We start from the raw sequence: 20,538 nt of genomic DNA on the forward strand, positions 1-20,538 counted from the left end.
CTAAGGCCTGGGGCCGGAGAGGGACAGCGCAGGCGCAGCAGCTCGAGCCCCGTTCCGCGCCCCGCCCCTGCGCCCGCGCTGCCTTTGGAGACTGGAGCCGGGAGGGGAGAGGCGGAGCAAGGGCTGGGCTCTGGAGCCTTGAGAGCGGGGCCCGTCTCCTTCTGGTTATTTTGTCCGGGCATCCCCAGCGCCTGGTACCGTGCGTGACACGTAGTCGGTGCTGTCTTAAGCATTGTTCATGAATGCTTGTCCAGTGATTAATGAGGGGGTGAGTAATGGTGGGGAGGGGAGGGGGATTCCAGGAGGCAAGGCAGGGGCTGTGGACCCCCAGGAGGGAGCAGTGAAGGGCCTCCAGGCGTCCGGTCCCCTCGAGGCGTGGGGGCACAGCTTTCGGAGCCTGCCCAGGGAGGGCTGAGGGGCAGAGGAGGGAGCTGCCGCTGGGGCCTGCATCATCCCCGCCGGACTTGAGCTTGCACTCCAGCCCCGCCCCCTGCCTGCCATCTGCACTCCCCCTTAAGAGGCGGTACCTGCTGCCGGGAGGGACAGACGGACGAGCCAATGGAAGCACGGAGGCCGGCCTCTCCGTCCATTCGGAGAGCGCCGTGGGGGTGGAGCCTAGCAGTCTCCCCCTCCCTCTCCAGACCACTCCCTGGGGGGCGGGGGAGGAAGACTGTGGGTCGGTGCAGTCCCAGCAGGCTCCATTCATTCTGCCTCCTAGGGAGGGCCGGAGAGGGGGAGGGGCGAGAGGGTTGCCAAGGAGACGAGGGTCCCCCAGGGCTGGGGTGGGGTCGGGGTGGAAGCTAGAATCCAGCCCTCTTCTTGCCTCCCATAGGAGCAGAAGAGTGGAATCTAAAGAGTACCAGTGATGGAGGAGAATCCCGACCCTGGGGAGGAGCGCCAGGTAACGGGATGGGTAAATGGATGGATGGATGGATGGATGGATGGGGGATGGGGGGATGGATGGATAGGTGGATTGGGGGATGGATGGGGGGATGGGGGGATGGATGAGGGATGAGGGATGGATGGATAGATGGATGGATAGATGGATGGATGGATGGATGGATGGATGGATGGGGGGATGGGGGATGGATGGGGGATGGAGGGCAGATGGGGATGGGGATGGAGGGATGGGGGATGGATGGGGGATGGGGAATGGAGGGATGGGGGAATGGATGGGGGGATGGGGGGTGGATGGATGACTCTTTGGAACTCATCCAGGCTTGCATGGAAGGGCACAGGACCCCTGAGGAGAGAAGGGCTAGGGTGGGGTTTCCAAGGACCCCCATTTTGATCCCAGGGCCCCTCCTGGTAGCAGGGAATGGGGAGGGGGCCCTGCAGGTGGGAGAATGAAGGCAAGGGCAGCTCTCTCCATGGGGCAGGTAAAGAGGACCTTGGCCATCACCTAGCCCAAGCTCAGTGTACAGATGAGAAAACTGAGGCTCAGAGAGGTGGCAGGGGCGTGCCCACGGTCAGGCAAGAAGAAATTAGCAGAGCCAGGGTTCAGTCACCACATCTCTGACTCCAAGTCCTTTGCTTCTCTCCCCTGGGCAAGACCCAGGAAGAGTCAGTCACATCCCTTGATGGAAATCCCTGGACTGAGTAACCTAATGAACCAAGTGGGAGATGTCCAGAGGAGACCTTCCCCACTCACTTCTTCTGCCTCCCTCTCAGGCAGGAGCTGTTCCTATCTCCTAGCAACAGATCCCAGCACTGTGTGTGTGTGTGTGTGTGTGTGTGTGTGTGTGTGTGTGTGTGTGTGCGCGCTTGGGTGAGCAGGCAGAGAGCTGTGGCTGAGAGCAGGCCTGACGGTCAGTCAGGGAAAGGACAGACAAGAGAGTAGGGATGGTGAGGCAGAGGAGGAAGGTCAAGAAAGAGACAGTCTCCTGGTGGTTGGAAAGGAAAAAAATGTTCTCAGAACAGAAGGAGAAGTTGGGGAGACTAAGTGATAAGAGGCAAAACCTGGGAGGAGACAGACACTGCACCCAGAGACCTGGATGGGAAACAGGATGTGGAATTTGGTTTGATTTAAATGAGTCATATCCAACTGCAGTCCCGTGCCTGAAATGCCACCATTACAGTTAGTCCTTTGAGCTGAGCATCCCCTTCTCCAGGCTGCTCTTTTCAGTCACTAACAAACCTTAGCTAGTAGAATTACCTAGTCAACATTTTCCTAAATCAGTCAATCCACGAGCATTCGTTAAGTGACAACCTACTATGTGCCAAGTACTTGGAATTCATAGACTGTTTCATCCCTTGAGGAGCTTGGAAGAAGGGGGCAGGGCAGAGCCAGAGTTCATCCACAGCTGCAGTGAAGGGAAGGGGCCAGCTGCCCCCTAGGCCAAGGGTGCTCCCTTCCCCCATAGCCTGGGATCTCTCTTCTGGAGAGGGCTTGAAGGAAGAAGAAAGAATGCCTTTATGGCTGGTTCCAAAGCATATTCACAGACACAGATTCTCATGAAAACTTTCCTGAGGCTGGTGGGTCTGAGGCTAATCATGACCATTTTATAGGTGAGGAGCCTGAGATAGAGAGGGTCCTGCCGCAGATAACTTGGCTAATCACAAGGGGCATTTATTTAAGTAGCTTTTTCAATATGCTGTGCACTTTGACCTCTTATGGGGGCGGGGGGGGGGGGGGGGTGGGGGGGTGAACTTCACCTTAATCATGTGAGATGAATGATCCAATGAAGAAACCCTGGTCACAGAACTAATAAATTTAAGGAGCAGAATTCAGAACTGGGTCCCAGGTCCAGCACTAGAAATCCAGATCTGCCCAGGCCCTCCCTGACAGCCTGCTTGTGGAGGGATGGATGGACAGCTTACATCCTGGAGGGCTGAGTGAAAGGAGGTCTTTGTGGTATTAAAAGACAATGGAATGGTTTTCTGCTCCCTTGAATAGGAGGGATATTCTTGGATTACTCCAATCACTGCTAGGGGCCTGGAGTCCCAGGAGTGACTAGGACAGGGGGAACTGATGATGCTCTGGGCTTCTTGGGGGCATCCAGGTTGAGAGTAGGACAGTAAAAAGCCTTAGATTTGGTGACAAGATCTAGGGTCATATCCCATCATGCACCACTCAAGTGACTGTAGTCAAATGCCCATTTAGGGCCCTTCTAGGCCCAGGTCCACTCATCTGTGCTTTTCTGGGAGAACTCTTAGGATGCAGGCTAGGAAAGGGAGATGCCATGCCAGGGCCTGCCACTCCTTAGCCCTGCCCTGTGTCCATGGATCTGCAGGGAGATGGCGTCTTGCAGGTGGAGATCTCTGATGCAGTCAGTGAGAGGGACAAGGTGAAATTCACAGTTCACACCAAGGTGAGGTCCACACTTTCCCATAGAGTCTCTAGCCTCCATTGCTGCATCATAAACTTATTTGGGGACTCAAAGGACTCCAGACCAATACTGGGCCCCAGCCACAAACAAAATTCCACTGGGGCTTGTAGGGCTCCCCCTCACCCACAGACAATTCTGCCCGAAAGTAGATTCTGTCCATTTCTAGCTTCCAGCTGTGTCCTGTGCCCGCCGTCCTATTGAACGCCAGTGTTCTGGCCCTCAGCCCCTGGCTCAGAGCCCAACAAGGACTGTGGAAAGTGTCCCAGAGCTCAGTACGGGAGAGGAGGGGGTGTGTGGTGCTTCGAAGGGTGTAAGGTTTGGGGAAAATCTTGGTCAAGGGTGTCCGGGCCTGTGTAGTGGGAGGGTGTGGACAGGGTTTGCTGATCCTGAGGGAACATCATTGGGGGCATCCTTGGCTTTTAGAGCTGCCTCCCACACTTCAGCCAGACAGAGTTCTCTGTGGTTCGGCAACACGAGGAATTCATCTGGCTTCACGACGCATACACAGACAACGAGGACTATGCGGGGATCATTGTAAGCTGCCCCACGGTAGCCTTGGGGGAGGCCAAGAGCCCGAATGCTGCTGGAAGGAGTGGGGAGGGATGGTGGGCTCTGGGATCCGTGGAATCCCAGGAGCTGTGGACTTCTCAGCTCCCTTCTGTTTTGAGTAGATACCCCCGGCCCCTCCCAAGCCAGACTTTGAGGCCTCCCGGGAAAAACTGCAGAGACTGGGAGAAGGTGACAGCTCGGTCACCAGAGAAGAGTTTGCCAAAATGAAGCAAGAGTTGGAGGGGTGAGACCTGCCCCCCCCCATGGCTCATCTCCTCCCCACCCCTCACCCACCTTCCCAGGGCTTCCGCACAAAGCAGGGTGGTGGAGGGATTGGGGAGGATGCTGGCTTGGAAGCAGGGAGACCTGGCTTCTAGGCTCCTCCCACATTCACCCTTCCCGTCTGGGCCTCAGTTAACCCACTCTGTAAAATGAGGCGTTAGGCTCAGGGTCCTCTCATGTCCTTGCACTTACAAAGTACCTTTGAGGTTTTGGAAAGACACATACAAAAAAATGAACCAATTCTTAACTTCCAGGGGACATGGCTCCACTCCTCCTTTGGGGCAAATTAATGGACCCTTTTAATTAACAATGAGGGTAATGGTAGGAGAGGATGCATCTTTACAACAATCTTAGGAAGTGAGTAATAAAGTCTTACTGCCCCCATTTTGGAGCAGCTGGGTAATGCAGTAGTTAGAGCACCTAGCCTGGAGTCAGGAGGACCTGAGTTCAAATGTGGCTTCAGATGCACACTAACTGTATGACCCTGGGGCAAGTCACTCCGCCCTTACTGCTGGAGAACGAAATGGCCAACCCCTCTCCTATCTTTGCCAACTGAAAAACAACCAAAAGCCCCCATTTTGTAGGTGCAGAAACGGAGGTAAAATGGATGAAGTGACTTGAGCAGGTTGTAGTGAGGGTCCAAGCAGTCAAGGAATTCGAGCCCAAGCTTCCACCACTCAGACTCCAGGGCTTCCTCCATGACAACATAGCTGGGACTGCTGGGAGAAAGGGAAAAGTGATGCCCCTCACTCTTCTTTTCCCTTTAGCTGGTGGCAGTGAATAGTGTTGGCCCTGGAATTGAGATGACTTGAATTCAAATACAGCCCAGATAGCGGACCTTGGGCAAGTCACTAACCTTTGTTTGCCTCAACTGCAAAATGGGGATAAAAACAGCATTTGCATTCCAGGTTGCTGTGAGGATCAAATGAGATCTTTAAAGGCACTTAGCTCAGTGCCTAGCACCCAGAAGATGCCACATAAAGGCTCACTTCCTTCCCCAGGGAATACCTGGCCATCTTTAAGAAGACAGTAGCCATGCATGAAGTGTTTCTACAGCGCCTGGTTGCCCATCCCACCCTCCGACGGGACCACAACTTGTATGTCTTCTTGGAATATGGCCAGGATGTGAGTTGGATGGGGGAGCCCTTAGGTCATCCTTAGGGCCTGTCTGGGGCAGGCACTGGAGACCCTGATTCAGTGGAAGGGACAGCAGCGGAGAGGAGGCTGCCCTAGCCTTGGCCAAGGACTACCCCATTTCTTGCTTTTGTTCCAGCTGAGTGTTCGGGGGAAGAACAAGAAGGAGCTGTTTGGGGGGTTTATCAGGAACATTGTGAAGTCAGCAGATGAGGTTCTCATCACTGGGGTGTCAGGACTGAAGGTGAGGGGGGGGTCCCAGTCCTGGAGAGCTGGTGTGGGGGAGCCTTGGGGCCCCAGCGTCCAGTGAAGTGCTAATTCCCAACGGGCCCTGGCTACTTGGCTTCCCTGGGTCTCTCAAGAGGACCTAGGCCTCTTGACCCCTGCCAGACCCAAGATCTCAGAGATACCCTGAGGACCTAAGTCAGTGCCCACAGTGGAGGCCTCCACCTGCCCTTTGCCCTCTCCTTGGTGACCCCAGCAGTCCCTTCTCCTCCACTTTGGCCTCCATCCTAGGAGGTGGACGAATTCTTTGAGCACGAGAGGACCTTCTTGTTGGAATACCACACTCGCATCAGGGATGCCTGCCTGCGTGCGGACCGGGTCATGCGCTCCCACAAGTGTATGTGGGGACTTCTGGGGGACTCTCCTAAAAGGACCTGCCACCCCCTATTCCCCTGCCCCACCCTAAGAAACGAGAGCTTTGGGGGGACGCCCTCCCTCACACTGATGAGCTCATGCTGCTGGTTGGTGCCTGAGAAGGGATTAGAAGCCACTCCTAACTTCAATCCAGTGGTCTCTGCCCCACTACTCCTACTCCCCACCCTGGCCAAAGACCCTCTACTAGACCATAAGTGTGGTCCAGGAGGCTCTGATGGTGACCATGTTCCTAACAGGCCTAGCTGAGGATTACATCCCCATCTCTGCAGCGCTAAGCAGTCTGGGCACCCAGGAAGTCCACCAGCTAAAGATGTGAGATGTCCCTTCCCCTTCTACACCTTCCACCATCCCCTGGGCTCCCAGATCCCCCCTCTACACCTTCCACCATCCCCTGGGCTCCCAGATCCCCCCTCTACACCTTCCATCATCCCTCAAGGCTTGGAGGTCTCAGATAACCAAAGGATGTGGGGAAAGGTGTGCAGTAGCCCTGGCCCTAGAGGTTGCTTTGGGCTAGGCTGCTGCATTGGGGCACCTAGGCAAGGGCCTGCCTCTCTCTTCCTCCTAGGAGCTTTCTCAAACTGGCTGAACTGTTTGAACGTCTGAGGGTGAGAAGCCCTTCCTATTTTGGGCTTGGCCTCTTCATGGAGGTTCAGAGATCTACTGGCCTCTAGTTCATGGTAGAAGAGGGGTGCACAGCACAGGGACCAGGCTGGAAGTTGGGGAGATGGGGGGGGCAGGCCATTTGCCCAAGGTTCAGGTAAAGGTTACAGAAATCCAAGTGTTTGTGGGGGCTGTGGCATTCCAGCGCTGACCAGTGGGCAGTGTAGCCAGTGGGGATTTGGTCTGAGGGTACATGAGGGGAGGGACCGGGCCACTTGGGGTATGGAGGAACCAGGTACCTCAGTAAACATCCTATGGCACAGAGATACCCTCCCTCACAGGGTCAGGGGAGACCCCAACACATGCTGGTCCTTCCCTCCCTTTTCTGTCCCCACAGAAGCTGGAAGGCCGAGTAGCCTCAGACGAGGACCTCAAACTATCCGACATGCTCCATTACTACATGAGGGATGCACAGGCGGCCAAGGTGAGTGACATTTCCAGGCAGGCTACCCACACCCAGTAGCAATGAATGGCACTCCGAGTCTGTGCAGCCCATCTATTCTCACCTGGTCTCCTTCCCTGCAGGACCTGCTGTACAGGCGGCTGAGGGCGTTGGCAGACTATGAGAATGCCAATAAGGCCCTGGACAAAGCCCGTATGAGAAACCGGGAGGTGCGGTCAGCAGAGACCCACCAGCAACTCTGCTGCCGGCGCTTTGAGTGCCTCTCCGACTCGGCCAAGCAGGGTGAGTGAAGTGCCCTTCCTGCTGGCAAAGCCCCCACACCCTTGGCACCCCTCCTGTTGGTGCAGCCTAATGTTCTCTTGTCCCCACTCTGGCTCAGAGCTCACTGACTTTAAGGCTCGCCGAGGATCTGCTTTCCGAAAAAACCTCATCGAGTTGGCTGAACTGGAACTCAAACATGCCAAGGTAACAGCACCTGTGCCCTCAACCCAGGGGAGATAGGAGTAGGCCTCCAGGCCACCCCAGGGGACATTCACCAAGTGCTTCCAAGATGGCCCCAAGGCCTTTCACTACATCGCTTGTCTGGAATCCCTGAGAGAGGGCTGTAGGTACACATGCCATCTTACAAAGAAGGAAACTGAAGCATGTCAGATGTCAGAAAAGGGGGGTGTCAGCGCTTTGACATGCCAGTATCATGGTGCCTTAGTTTCCTCCTCTGCCCAACAAGCTCTCTTTGAGCCCTCCTAGGGTGATGAGGATGTCTCATCCTCCTCTCATAATCCTGTGAAGGAGCATGGGAACACTGCCCACCCAGAGCAGCCCATTCTCTCTTCCCCAGGCCAGTACGCTCCTTCTAAGAAACACCCTCATTGCCCTCAAGGGAGAATCCTAGCATCTTCTCCTCCCTCCCCTGGCCCAGTCCTGAGCCCCAACCCCGGGGAAGGAGCCACAACACGCAATAGAGACTGTGTGCATCACTTGTGACCTCCCAGAGGGAGTCTTTTGAAGAGAAGGCTGCCAGGTCAAGCATGGGGGCTTCAGAGATGTACCGAGGTCAGACCCAGCAAGCCAGCGGAGTCTTTCCTTCACTAATGGAAATAAAGCTGCCTGCTTTGGACCCAGCATGTTGTGTGCTCCCTTGAGGCTGGCTTCACGGGAAGCTAGCTCCTCCACAGAGTGAGAAGCCCCTTCCCAGTAACAGGCTCATCTGGCAGAGTTCCTCCTGGGCCCAACTCCAGGGAAAAGAGACTCATAAAACCAATAGCCCAGAGATCAGAAGGCTTGGGAAGGGCCCACCTTAGGTCAAACTGTAGGGAAGATCCAGAGAAGACGGCTGTCTTCCAGCCAGAAGGCACCGATCAAAGCCCCAGGCCCAGGCAACAATTCCGTCAGAACTCGGGAGAGATGGTAAAGGGAACCTGCCATACTTTACCATCCCCAAATCCCTCCTGCCCAGCCCAGAAAACAACTACCTGCAGAGCAGCTCACCTTTTCTTTATTTGTCTTTTTTTTAATTGAACTTTCCTTTTACTGGCCACATGAGTAACTGGGGGAGGGGGGGAGGGGAGCCGGCTGTGTGGGGGAAGGGATCTCCACAACATTCCATTTACACACCAAACTAAACAACAAGCACAAAGCCACTATTACGGTTAGAAGTTGGCAGCACCGGGGAAGGGGGAAAACTGGGGGTGTCAGTTAAAAAAAAATACTGGCCTCCCCCCCATCTGGGCATCGGGGGGACCTTGGTCTGCTACAACTCAGGAGGAATGAGAATATCAAAGGCGGTTTGGGAAGGCCAGGGGGTGGTTTGGCAAAGGGGTGAAGGGATTGCCCTGCCCCTGCTAGGATCCCCCCAGCCCTTGGGTCTGGCAGGAAGGGGGCAGCCTGCTCCCCCACTGGGCTTGGGCAGCCCCAGCAGGAGGGCCAGACGTGGGAGACTCACAAGGGCTTCCCCTCCAGGGAAATCACGGCATTGCCCCCCAGTTTCTCAGCCAGGGTACAGCGGTCCTTCACTTCCTCATAACAGTTGGCTTGTAATTCGTGTTTGATTCCTGTGAGAAGGAATGGAAATGGGCGAGTCAGAGCCAAAGTGCCCTCACTTTACAGATAAAAACCCAGCCTTGAGCTTCCAAGGTCCCACCACAGCCAGTCAGGCTTCTCACCCAGTTCTTCAGACCCAACGAAATTCGGCCTTGAGCACCAAAGAGGGTTACGCTATTGGGAATGCCATCTCTCACACACGCGCCCGCACACACACACCTGTCAGTTTCTTCTTGATGGCGTCCTTGGAGCTCGCATAGATCATTTTGCTCTTGAGGGGGGCACACTCAGGGGCCCTGGCAGGAGAGAAAACAGTCAGTGCCCAAAATTCCCAGTGCGTGCCTCTGGGCAAGCCTGGCCTTGAGGGGCCCACCGCCCTCAGACTCACCAGAAGATGAACACCAGGTCCTCCTTCTTGCTCTCCTTGGTCTCGTAGGTAGCATCGTAGAGGGCATAGCGGCAGTCCTTGTCCGGTAGCATCTTGACAAAGGTGGTGTAGGGGTCATCCACAGTCTGCCCCACGTCACCCACCAGGATCTCCTTGCCCTCCTCCAGCACGATGTTCTTCTTATCCTCGCTCAGGCAGAACAGCACGGCCTTCTTGCGTTTCTTCACCTCCTCGGGGGTGGAGGACTTGCGAACTTTCATGTCGTTGAACACCTTGATCACCCCGTCCGAGACAGCCACGCCAGAGGCCTGTGGGCACGGAGGGGAACAAGTCAGCAGGTGCTCGGAGGCTTGCCGGGCCTTTGCGGGGCACGCTCCCGGCAGAGGCGCTCTACTCCTCGTCTGACTAAACGCCGCAGAGCCCACGCTGACCAGCGTCAGAAGGCAGGACCTCAACTCTGACCTTCTGACTCTCGGCCGCCCCGAGCCCCCGGAGCCCCCGGCCCAGCTCCGGCCACGCCTCCCCTCTAGCTCAGGGGCAGCTCCTGCCTAAGGGCCGCAGATGAGGGCTCTGGAGCCCCCCTGCCCCCACAACCGGGGACAGAGCCTCCCGGGCCCCCAGTTCCAGGACGGGGGTCCTGCTCTGGCGCTTCCCCCTACCACGACACCAAAAAGGCCCCGAGGAAGCAGCCGAGATCGGCGCCGCTTCCTGAGGGGGAGGGGAAAGAGCCCGCCCCAGGAAGACAAGCTCGGCACCCCCTCAGGAAGGGGGGAGGGGTCCGGCCCAGGCCTTCCGGACCCACTTCCCCAAATTGGGCATTAGCCTCGGAGTGCCCCCCCACCCGGCCTGGGGTGGGCAGCGGCGGATCATCCTCGCCGGAAAGGGCCAGGCCGCCCCCAAGGCATCACGCAGGGCCCGACACCCCGCCCTCCTCCAGCTGCGGAGCCGCGTGCTCTGGGCTGAGCGCGCGCCCCCTCTCTTTCCCTTCCTCCCCCTCCCCAACTGCCCCTCGTTTTGCTTCAGCCCTTGGAGGTGCGCGCATGCGCGACGCCCCCGGGTACGGGGGCCGCGCGCGCCCCTAACCCCCCCCAACACTACATAACGGTTGGGAGGAGGAGGGTCGCGCGCGCGCCCGCTGCACCCAACAACCGTCAACGTCAGACGAGCACGCGCGGGGGGGGGCGTCGGGGCGCGCGCGCGCCCGCCCGGCCACCCGCCCGGCGCGCGAGCCCCTCCGCCAGCCGCCAGTCTCGCCCGCGGCGCCCCAGGAGGGGGAGGGGAAGGGATGGGGAGGACGGAGGGGAGGATGGAGAGGAGGATGAGGACACCGCCCCGCCCGCTGCACCGCCTCCACCACCCCCGCTGTCGGGCGCCGGGCCCCCTCGGAGCTCTCTGGCCCGCGCTCACCATGGTTCCGGAAAGGAGCGAGCGAGTGAGGGAGGGAGGGTGAGGGAGGAAACGAGGGCCACAGGAGAGGAGGGCGTCGCTCCTTCGCCGCCGCTGCCTGGAGCCGACTGAACGCGGCCTCTCCCGGCCCCTTCCGTTTAGTAGGAGCCGCACAATGAGAGGCGGGGCGAGCTTCCGGCGCTCTGGAGACGGGGCCGATGGGAAATGAAGTTCGGAGGCGCTGCGCCGCCCCAGGGCACGCCGGGAAGTGGAGTCTCCCCAGCCATGCTAGACTGCCCGGGGAGTTCGGGCGTTCGGCCCCCTGCGGAGAGGGGCGGGGCCAGGAGCGCTCCACCTTGGGTTGGTGTCCCGCCTCCGCTGCTCCGCGACGTCGGCTCGGGCGCCCGGGGCGAGAGGCCGGGGCTCTGGGCCCTTGGATCCCATTCCCAACGTCACAGCTGCCCAAGGGTCCCCAGTTCTAGTCCCCATTGTACAGAGAGGAAAACTGAGGCTCATCTCTTATCTCTCGTTGTCAGGAGCTGGGCACCACGTACGGCAGACGGAGAAACTGAGGCAGGAAGCCGCTGACTAAAAAAACTGGGCTTTGACGTGCAGCCTCTTTCGGTGCCCATAGGCTCATCTGTGCTTGCCTCCGCAAACACGACCAACCAGGAGACCGAGGGGAGGGGGTACACCACTCATGACTGGGTCACCGAGGGTGGGGAGTGCGGGGGGAGGAGCAGGGGATTTGCGCCCCCATGGCATTCCCTCGGAGATGTGAATGGCTGAGATTTTCGGCACTAGGAACCGAGCCTGCAGAGCCCCCCATTTCACAGATGGCATAACTGAGGCCCAAAGCCAAGGCGGTGAGATCCGCCCGGAGCCAAGGCAAGGTGGCACCCATCTTCTCGTACCTCTCCCCGCGCCCCGTCGCTTTCCGTGGGAGGGGAGGGGGCGCGGGCTTCGCGGTCGCCCTGGAGACCAGCCCCCCCCTCGCCTGCAGCTCTGGGATGCCCCAGATCGCCTTATTAGGGCATGAGCCGGGATGGGGCGGAGCCAGGCAGAGCGCCCGTGCACCGCTCCTTATATGGAAACTGAGCCTTATATGGAAACTGCGGGAGGGCAGGCCCAGGGCTGGCGAGCGCCCGGGAAATCCCTGGCTGGGCAGCAGCCGGGCGGTCGGTGACCTCTGTGCCTGCCCCTGGCCGCTGCAGTGAATGCAAAGCGCGAAGTCGGAGACCCGTCCAGCCTCCTCGCACGCTCCCTTTGTGAATTCTCTAGCTCTCTTCTCCTCTGCCCATCCCCCGGGCTCTGTCCGGAGAGCACCCGCTGCAAACGTCCAGGGCTCGAGCCGGACCCCTTGAACATAACCCGGGCTCTACGGAGCCCCCTCTGGACATCCCCCAGTCTGTAGCCCAGTCCTTTTCTTGCAGATTCCCCCCCACCAGTCGCCTTTGCACATCATTGGGGATGTATTCTTTCCTCCCCGCCCCCACCCCCGTGCAGATCTCCCGGGCTCCAGTCCCCTTTGTGAATTCTCTGGGCTTTATGCCCCAGCTCCAGTGCCCTTCGCTTCTCTAGGTTCAGACCCTTCCGCACGCCCTCTGGAGGCTCCCATCCTCCCTGCAGGCGCCGAGGCCGATCCTGCAAGAGAGCCAAGGTGAGAGCGGTTTTCTTTCGCCCTCCCGACCACAGGGGGCGCTGTTCCCGTTTCCCCATCCGCGCAGCACTCGTTTATCCCTTCCTTTCTCCTTCTGCTAGAATGCGGAAGGGGTGGGACCTCGGTTCCTGGGTGCTATGGTAGGGAGAGCCCAAATGCTGACAGCCGCGGGGGGAGCTGTGTGAGAAGCTCAGCACTCAGAAGTAACCATTCGTGGGCGGGGGGGGGGGGGGTGATGTCCACACCTTCCACCTTCGGGAAGCCTGAGAGCCGGGGCGGGGGCTCGGGTCACGTGGCGCGCGGGGAGGAGAGCGAGGCCCCGCCCCCCACCCGGAGCGCCGGCCGTTCTAACTCGAGTCAGAGCTGAGCTATGGCCGCGCCCGCGCCCCGCCTGGGCCGGAAGCGGCCGCTGCCCGCCTGCGCCAACCCGCTTTTCGTGCGCTGGCTCCGCGAGTGGCGGGACGAGGCGGCCGGCCGGGGCTTGCGGACGCGCTTCGTCTATCAGAAGGTGGGCCGGAGGGTGGGGGTGGGGTGTGCCCGGTGAGGTAGGAGCCTGGAAGGGAGTGGGGAGGGGCCTGGAAGGGGCGGGAGGTGGGCGGGGACTGGAGGGGTGGGCGGGGTCTGGAAGGCCCTGGAGGTGGGCGGGGCCAGGGCCCTGGGGGCTGACCCGCCACACCAGCGCCCCTGCACCTCCAGGCCCTGCGCTCCCTGCTGCGCTACCCCCTGCCCCTGAGGAGCGGGAAGGAAGCCAAGATCCTGCGGCACTTTGGGGATGCGCTGTGCCGGATGCTGGACCAGAGGCTGGAGCAGCACCAGGAGGCCGGCCGGGGTGAGGGGGGCCTGTCTGACACCCAGCCTGGATCTGCCTGGCCGGGCACCAAGCTAGGGGGCGAGACGAGGGGCGGGGCTGGCCTGCCGCTCTGACACCCTGGCCCTTCGCTCCTTGGGATCCAGGGGTAGCAATGAACCTAAGCCCTGCCACTCTTGTTCTCAGGCCCCTCAAAGCCTCGATATCCCCTGTTCTCAGGCCCCCCCCGGCCCTGACATCCCCCGTTCTCAGCCCCCCCGGCCCTGACATCCCCCGTTCTCAGCCCCCCCCCCCGGCCCTGACATCCCCCGTTCTCAGCCCCCCCCCCGGCCCTGACATCCCCCGTTCTCAGGCCCCCCCGGCCCTGACATCCCCCGTTCTCAGCCCCCCCCCCCGGCCCTGACATCCCCCGTTCTCAGCCCCCCCGGCCCTGACATCCCCCGTTCTCAGCCCCCCCCCCCCCCCCCCCGGCCCTGACATTTTTGTTCTAAGCTGCCCCTGTTCTGATGCTGTGGTTGTTTCCTCAGGTCTAGGCGAGCTGCGGGTCTCTGAACTTCCCCAGGTGGGGTTCAGCACACCCCCAGAGGATGCAGTCCCTTCTCAGTCGGTGAGAAGGGACCCCCTAAGGCTCACAGGGTTGGGGGGGATGGGAAATCTCTGGAAGAAAGGGGAGCTCAGAGCAGCCATTTAACATGTCCAGCCTGGGGGTGGGGTGTCCAACCCCATCGACCCGTGGAGGAGCTGAGAATCTGCCTAGGGCAGTGGTCTGGAGGCAGCCAGCACCAAGGGGCAAGAGGGAGGGAACAGCTTGGGGGGGGTCAGGAATCCTTTCCTTTTTCAGGTCCCCCCCCCAACTGAGCTTTGAAAGAAGCTAAGATCCTAAGGAGGGAGAGGGAGGAATGAATGCTGGGTGCGCCTGTCATGTTGAGATACCAAAGACACCAGAGAGGGAATGGGAGCTGGGTCCCACAGTGGCACCCGAGCTCTGGCATTTTAACCAAGACCTAGGATGGAGATGTGTGGGAAGCTAGTTGTGTGGAGGCTGGTTGGCAGTGGGCAGAGGCTGGGGCCTGAGAGATAGTCATCCAGGGCAGCAGTGAGGAGGGGCTCCAGGTGTGTGTGAAGAGGAGCTCTGCATGTCAGAGATGGGTGGATGATTGACAGGACTGGATGCCTGGTGGTATCTAGGCAGGGAAAGGTGGCCAGCCTATAAAGATGCCCCCAGGGGTGATGGCAGGAGCTTAGGAGAAACACTGAAGGTCACGTGGACAGATTACAATAACGATAACTGAACTGTGAGGAGGTCACCGAGAGTGGGTGGAGAGATGAAAGCCTAGGATGGAGCCTTGGAGAATGCCAGCTTGGTGCCAGCAAAGGCTTCTGAGGCCATCTGAGGGATGAGCCTCCCCTTTGGGGAGGGGAAGGCAGTCTCCAGGCAGGAGAATTGAGGAGGGGTGGACAAGGAAACCATCACCCTGCTCTGGGTCTGGGAAGCTGTTGGACTCAGGAGCACCTCTCCTCTGCCTGATGTAGGGCCCAGGCCAGCCCAAGGCTGGTGGCCGCAGCAGCTACAGGCCACCCCGACACTCAGCTGCCCGGGCTTTGCTGCTGATTCTCTACAGGGAGCAGCTGGTAAGCCTGGGATGGGAGTGGGAGGGTGGGGAGAGGACAGGGACACAGCCTGGAGGCAGTTCAATGAGACCAGGTAGGGTTGGGGACAGGGATGGCCCTGGGGGACACTGACCCTCTGCCTCTTTTTTGAGGATCCCAAAAGCCCAGGGTTCCTGACCAAGGAGGAGCTTCTGAGGAGGTGTGAGCAGGAAGCACCCAGGGTAAGAGCCGGGGATGGCAGGGGTCCCCAAGAGGCCAGAAGGGAGGCTTGCTGTCCACAGCCCTGCCTTGGCCTTTTCCTTTGGGGCTCATGAGAAGTTAGCCACTCAGTGACTTTGCTGTGGAGCAGAGTGTAAGGCGAAGGGCCAGTCCTTAGACATAGTCTAATCCAGCTCCTCAGTTTATAGGAGGGAGAGACTGAATCTGAGAGAGAAGAAAGAACTTTCATAAAGCTCCCCCTGCTCAAGTGGGATACATATGGGGTCCTCTGACTCCAGCCCTGGGGCCTCCTCACGGGACCATGGGAGATGACCCTTATCTGCCTCTGCCTCTTACTGGTCAGGTGACCGTTATCTGCCTCTGCCTCCCTGTCTGGTCAGGTGGCCCTCAGCAGCAGCACCCAGCCCTGGCCATCCCTGCGTTCTCTCCTTCACAGAAATCTCATCCAGAAGAGCCAGCAGCCAGCCAGGTGAGGCCCAGGGCTCTGGTGCTGGAACCCTGAGAGGGCTCAGACCTGGGGCGCCAGGGACCACATCCTCCCTTGGCTCTCCTGCCTTCCTCAGGTACTCGCTGACCCCGGAGGGGCTGGAGCTGTCCCAGAAGCTGGCAGAAGCCGAAGGTCTGGGAGAACCATTTGCCAGCCTACAGCCGAGATCCAGCCAATCCCCTGGGAGGGAGGCAGGACACAGGCCCCAAGATGCAGTGGCTCAGCTGTGAGTGTCTCACCAGGGCCAAGGCCACATCCCTGCCTCCAAGCCACCATCTCCTTCCTGGAACTCCTCCCCACCCGCCATCAGAGCCGGAGAGGAGGGTGTGGTGGTCTTGGCACCACAGTTCCTCTGTGTCCCCACAGAGGCACCAGGACCACGGCTGTGGAGCTGCCCCTCGAGCTGGGGCCAGGGGAGTACAGGATCCTCTTGTGTGTGGATGTCAGCGAGACCATAGGGTGAGCGGGGGCTGGGAGGGTGAGGGTGAGGAGGCAGGACCAGGAGGGAAGCTGTGCCAGGGAGTGCCAAGGGCTACATGTGGGCACAGACTCCATTATTTACTGAACGTTGGCTATGCCCCTGAGCATGTTTTGTTCATCCAGCTCTAAGATTCTTCCCAGCTCTGACACCCCCTGTCCTAAGGCCCCCCAGCTCTGATGCCCCCTGTCCTAAGGCCCCCCAGCTCTGACGCTCCCTGTCCTAAGGCCCCCCAGCTTTGACACCCCCTGTCCTAAGTCCCCCCAGTTTTGACATCTCCTGTCCTAAGGCTTCCCAGCTCTTACACCATAGTCCTCAGAGTCAAGGAGAAAGGGTATACTTAGGGCCACGGCTCTCTCTTTGCCCACAGGAGCAGCCATCAACCAAAGATTCTGAAGGAGCTGCAGCGCTTGGGGGTCCCTCATGATGTCCGAAAGCTACATGTTGGGGACTTTGTTTGGGTGGCTCAGGAGACCAGGCCAAGGGTCCCGAGTAAGGCGGGGTGGGTGCCTGGTGGGGAAGGGATGCTTAAGTGGGGGAGGGGCCCCAGAGTGGAAGGTGGGGTGGATGGTGACGGGCAGAACCTGCCCCCAGCCCGGCCCATCGAGCTTGTCCTGGACCACGTGGTAGAACGGAAGCGTCTGGACGACCTTTGTGGCAGCATCATCGATGGGCGCTTTCGGGAGCAGAAGGTACAGAGGGGCCTTGAACCTTCTTTGTGCTCATTCAACTCTAGATTGGGAATCATTTATCCTTTGGCTGGATTTGAATCTTGCCCACTCTGGGCCTCAATTTCCTCTGAGAACGTGGGATGAGGCAGGGAAAGTCCTGCAGTCCTGAGATCTAGAAAGAAATGGGAGATGGGGACAGGGGAGACCCCTTGGCCTGACTTTGTGGCTCCAACTTTCCTAGTTCCGCTTAAAACGCTGTGGCCTCAGCCACAGGGTGTACCTGGTAGAGGAGCATGGCTCTGCCCATAGCCTCAGCCTTCCCGAGAGCACCTTGCTACAGGCGGTTACCAACACACAGGTGAGGTTGGGGAGGGGAGGGGCCCCAAGGACCCTGGGGGGCCACTGGCAGGACCTTCACCATCCCTACTTCTAACCCCTACCCTGCCACAGGTGATTGATGGTTTCTTTGTGAAACGCACAGCGGACCTGAAGGAATCAGCTGCCTACCTGGCCCTGCTCACCCGAGCTCTGCAGAAGCTCTATGAGGTTAGGAGGGGCCGCCATCGGCCAGGTGGGGCCCAAATGGATGGATGGATGGATGGAAGGGCCCATCCACATTTTTTTTCTTTGTTAGGGTCAGACTCTTCGGAACAGACGCTGGGGGGATGAGGGAGACCCTGGGGCTGGGACCCCACCCTGCTCCCTCTTCACCTTCAGCGACTTCAACGAAGGTGCTATGAAAAATAAGGTGAGCCCCCTTGCCCCTCTCCCTGGCTCCCCTCTCCTCCCCCTGACCATGTCCTTCCCCCATTCCCTGGCTCCCCCCCACCCCATGTCCTTCCGCTGTCTCCCTGCTCATCCATCCCATCCTTTCCCCCTCTCCTTGGTCAAGCTCCTCCACCCCATGTTCTTCCTCTCCCTGGCTCCCCAGTCCCTGGGCCTTCCTTCTGAGATGGCCACCTTCCCTCACCTGCCAGGCCCAGTCCGTGAGAGAGGTCTTTGCCCGGCAGCTGATGCAGGTGCGAGGCGTGAGCGGGGAGAAGGCCGCCGCTCTGCTGGAGAAGTACAACACCCCTGCTCGGTAGGCAGGCTGGCCGGCCCTCCGGCCTGCTGGCCCCTTCCTCTTACTTTCTGGGCTCCCACACTCTCCCACCTGAAAGGCCCGTTGCTCCCCTTTTATTGATGTGGTTTAGTGTGGAGAAACAAGCCTTCATTGCATCTTCAGTCATGGTGGAGTGTGGTTATGCACCCTGTCCCAGTGGTCTCAGTTTCAAATCCAGGGGTGTCCTCTGAAGAATGGGTCCCTACTTCATAGCTCTGTGATCAGCCTCAGTTTACCCATCTATAAATGGGGATTTTTATCTTCCTCACAGGGTGGTTATGGGAAAAGCCCTCTGGGACAATCATAAATCTCAGTCAGTCAGTGAAATGTTGAGCCTTTCCCTGTGCTCGGCACTCTCTAGAGAACCAAATGAGCCCTGTCCCCAAGGGGCTTACATTCCAAGGGAAGAGGCAGCACCCACCTCTATGGTTATATGTCAGACTCCTACACAGCAGAGCCTTAGTCCTCCTTGGAGGGAGGATTGGCCCTGAGAGGAGAGGAGAACCAGGGATCCTATGGGGTGGAGGTGAAGGAAGGAGAGTGTGCCAGGCATCCCAGGGAGTAGAGGTGAAGGGGGTAGTGTGTGCCAGGCATCCCAGGGAGTAGAGGTGAAGGGGGGAGAGTGTGCCAGGCACCCCAGGGGGTGGAGGTGAAGGCAGAGGAGCATGCCTGGCATGGGGAGTAACAGCCAATGAGCACAGAGGTGTGGAGGTAGGAGAGGGAGGCCTGTCTAGTGGGATCAGAGAGTGCCCAGAGGGATGACCTTTGGAAAGGCTGCAGGGGGTGGGGTGCTTTGTATGTGGCCCTGAAGAGGACCCAGGGAGTCAAAGGATGCTTTCGGAAGATCATTTTGGCTACTGTATAGACAGTGGGTTGGAGTCTAGGCCAGAGATGGTGAGAGCCTACCCAGGTGTGGTCTGTCAGGGAAGAGGTCTGGGGACTGAGTGAGAGGGAGGAGCTGAGGATGGTGCCTAGGGAAATTTAGAGAGGAGGCTTTGGGGAAAAGAGACCACTGTCAGCTGGGAACATACTGAGTTCAGTTGTAAACATCCAGTGAACTCGGGGATGGTGGTACAAAGGGTCAGGAGAGAGGAGAGCTAAGCTGAAAGGATTCTGGGTGTGTTCTGCCTCCAAGGGGGAGCTGAGTGTAGAAGAAGAGACTCCAGGATAGAATCTTGGGGAGCATTCCCAGGTAGGGGTGAATATGGAGGAGGATCCAGCCTCAGAACCTGAGAAGGAGTCGTAAAGGTAGGAGGAGAACAGGAGAGAGACCAGGAATGACCAGTAGTGTCAGAGGCTGAGAAAAGGTGGTTGGCTTGAAAATTAAGATCATTGGTAACTGCGGAGAGCTGTTATGGTGGAACGTTGAGGTCAGGGGAGGCCAAGCTTCAGAAGAGAGTGGAAAGAAAGCTGAGGCAGAGGCAGCGTAGAGGACTTTTGCTATGATCTGGCCATGAAAGGGAAGAGAATTTTGGGGCAGTTAGCTGGATGAGGTTTGCTAAAGACTTTTCTGGATGGGGGAAACTGGGCACAAGGAAATGAAAGATGAAATTTGCTGATTGAAGGTGGGTCTGTCTGGTGGCCTTGGCTTGAGAAAGGCCACATTTCTGGAGACTGGGGTAGAGGAGGGAGTTTGGCAGGGGAGGAGAGGGGAGGCAGGTCATGGGCTTTTCAGAATACCTGGGGAGATGAGGGCTTGCATGGGAAATGGGTTTAATTTTCTTAATAGAATAAAAGGTGGGTTCTCAGCTACCAGTGGAAGGAGGAGAAGCTGTAGGAAGCTCAAAGAGACAGACAGAATCAATGAGAAAGGAGAAAAATCTGGGAGGCAGGTGGTACTAATATGGTTCTCCAGATTTTACAGAAGGGGAAACTGAATCTGAGAGGTTAAGGGACTCTGCCCCAGTCACATAGCTTGTGTCAGATGGGTTTCAAGACCCCAGGTGATCTTCGCCTCAGTTCTGATGGCGAAGTTATCTTGCAAGATTGAGGCTGTGTGCCCCCTGGGCACAGGGAGGGGCCTAGCTCTCTGTGCCCACCCTTGTTCAAAGACTCTTGTCTCCCATTTTGTGCTCAGCCTGCTGGCTGCCTATGATGCCTGTGCCAGTCCCCAAGAGCAGGAGAAGCTGCTGAGCTCCATCAAGTGTGGGCGCCTGCAGAGGTGAGGGCTGGGAGGTTCTGAGGGTAGGGAAGGTGACCTTGGCCAGGCTCCCCATTCATCTCCCTCTCCCCTCCCCTTCCAGGAACTTGGGTCCGGCCCTAAGCCGTGCCCTGTGCCAGCTTTATTGTACCCCTGGACCACTGCCCTGAGCCCAGCCTAGAGGAGATACAGCGCAAGGCCCAGGGCTGGGGGGAGGGTCGGTTGGACAAGAAATGTTCTGGATCTAATAAAAGTCTCACACTGCCAGGTTGTCGAGTCTGCTGGGGGTGGGCAATCACTGACAGGAGCCATGGAGCTGTCCTCCATTGCCTGGGCCTCCCTGGCCCCTGGACAGCCACACTGATGAGGTGCCTGTGTAAATATTGGCTGTGGAGATTCTCCTCTCCTGCATGGGGTCCAGTGCCTGGGGGCAGTTGAGGGGGAACAAGTGAGGCTTCCTCTGAGGTCCCTGGTTCTGGCAAGAAAGCCAAGGCTCAGCTGGAACAGGGGTGCCTCTGCAGCAATGGGCAT

At 58.7% G+C, this 20,538-nt stretch overlaps 4 protein-coding genes across 9 annotated transcripts in view; 2 read left to right on the forward strand and 2 right to left on the reverse strand.

Moving 5' to 3' along the window:
* LOC140522523 (uncharacterized) overlaps positions 1 to 706 on the reverse strand; it is a 30,437-nt gene extending 29,731 nt beyond the window's left edge. Inside the window, exon 1 of the mRNA XM_072637936.1 lies at positions 83 to 706. Within this exon, the coding sequence (XP_072494037.1) occupies positions 83 to 706 (624 nt within the window). The remainder of the gene's footprint in view (positions 1 to 82) is intronic.
* On the forward strand, positions 36 to 8,139 carry SNX32 (sorting nexin 32). Of its 4 annotated transcripts, none has more exons than XM_072639135.1 (14): positions 36 to 268; positions 833 to 901; positions 3,234 to 3,311; positions 3,753 to 3,863; positions 4,001 to 4,122; positions 5,162 to 5,285; positions 5,434 to 5,538; positions 5,811 to 5,916; positions 6,191 to 6,266; positions 6,520 to 6,559; positions 6,952 to 7,038; positions 7,140 to 7,299; positions 7,397 to 7,482; positions 7,856 to 8,139. In XM_072639135.1, exons 2-14 carry the CDS (start codon positions 866 to 868, stop codon positions 7,907 to 7,909), a joined length of 1,185 nt encoding a protein of 394 aa, XP_072495236.1. In that variant the 5' UTR covers positions 36 to 268; positions 833 to 865; the 3' UTR covers positions 7,910 to 8,139. The 4 variants fall into 4 exon arrangements, with proteins under 4 accessions (XP_072495236.1, XP_072495237.1, XP_072495239.1 ...); XM_072639136.1 differs by having other exon boundaries at positions 66 to 268; positions 7,937 to 8,139; XM_072639138.1 differs by lacking the exon at positions 3,234 to 3,311 and having other exon boundaries at positions 66 to 268; positions 7,937 to 8,139.
* Positions 8,140 to 8,494: 355 nt separating this feature from the next.
* CFL1 (cofilin 1) lies at positions 8,495 to 11,089 on the reverse strand. 2 transcript variants are annotated; one of them, XM_072639140.1, is made up of 4 exons: positions 10,853 to 11,089; positions 9,446 to 9,753; positions 9,277 to 9,353; positions 8,495 to 9,068 (listed from the first exon to the last, which is right to left on the reverse strand). In XM_072639140.1, the coding sequence occupies exons 1-4, from the start codon at positions 10,853 to 10,855 to the stop codon at positions 8,956 to 8,958; spliced, it is 501 nt and encodes a 166-aa protein (XP_072495241.1). In that variant the 5' UTR covers positions 10,856 to 11,089; the 3' UTR covers positions 8,495 to 8,955. The 2 variants fall into 2 exon arrangements, with proteins under 2 accessions (XP_072495241.1, XP_072495242.1); XM_072639141.1 differs by lacking the exon at positions 10,853 to 11,089 and adding an exon at positions 10,287 to 10,396.
* Positions 11,090 to 11,603: 514 nt separating this feature from the next.
* Positions 11,604 to 20,272, forward strand: MUS81 (MUS81 structure-specific endonuclease subunit). Of its 2 annotated transcripts, none has more exons than XM_072639131.1 (16): positions 11,604 to 12,491; positions 13,188 to 13,320; positions 13,827 to 13,906; positions 14,833 to 14,931; positions 15,063 to 15,131; positions 15,510 to 15,598; positions 15,693 to 15,842; positions 15,983 to 16,075; positions 16,465 to 16,586; positions 16,689 to 16,786; positions 17,007 to 17,123; positions 17,216 to 17,311; positions 17,400 to 17,513; positions 17,743 to 17,846; positions 19,945 to 20,028; positions 20,111 to 20,272. In XM_072639131.1, the coding sequence occupies exons 2-16, from the start codon at positions 13,278 to 13,280 to the stop codon at positions 20,175 to 20,177; spliced, it is 1,425 nt and encodes a 474-aa protein (XP_072495232.1). In that variant the 5' UTR covers positions 11,604 to 12,491; positions 13,188 to 13,277; the 3' UTR covers positions 20,178 to 20,272. The 2 variants fall into 2 exon arrangements, with proteins under 2 accessions (XP_072495232.1, XP_072495231.1); XM_072639130.1 differs by lacking the exon at positions 11,604 to 12,491 and adding an exon at positions 12,542 to 12,999.
* The last annotated feature ends 266 nt before the right edge of the window (positions 20,273 to 20,538 follow it).

The sequence above is a fragment of the Notamacropus eugenii genome, chromosome 2 (genome assembly GCF_028372415.1).
Source record: "Notamacropus eugenii isolate mMacEug1 chromosome 2, mMacEug1.pri_v2, whole genome shotgun sequence".
Classification (NCBI taxonomy): Eukaryota; Metazoa; Chordata; class Mammalia; order Diprotodontia; family Macropodidae; genus Notamacropus; species Notamacropus eugenii.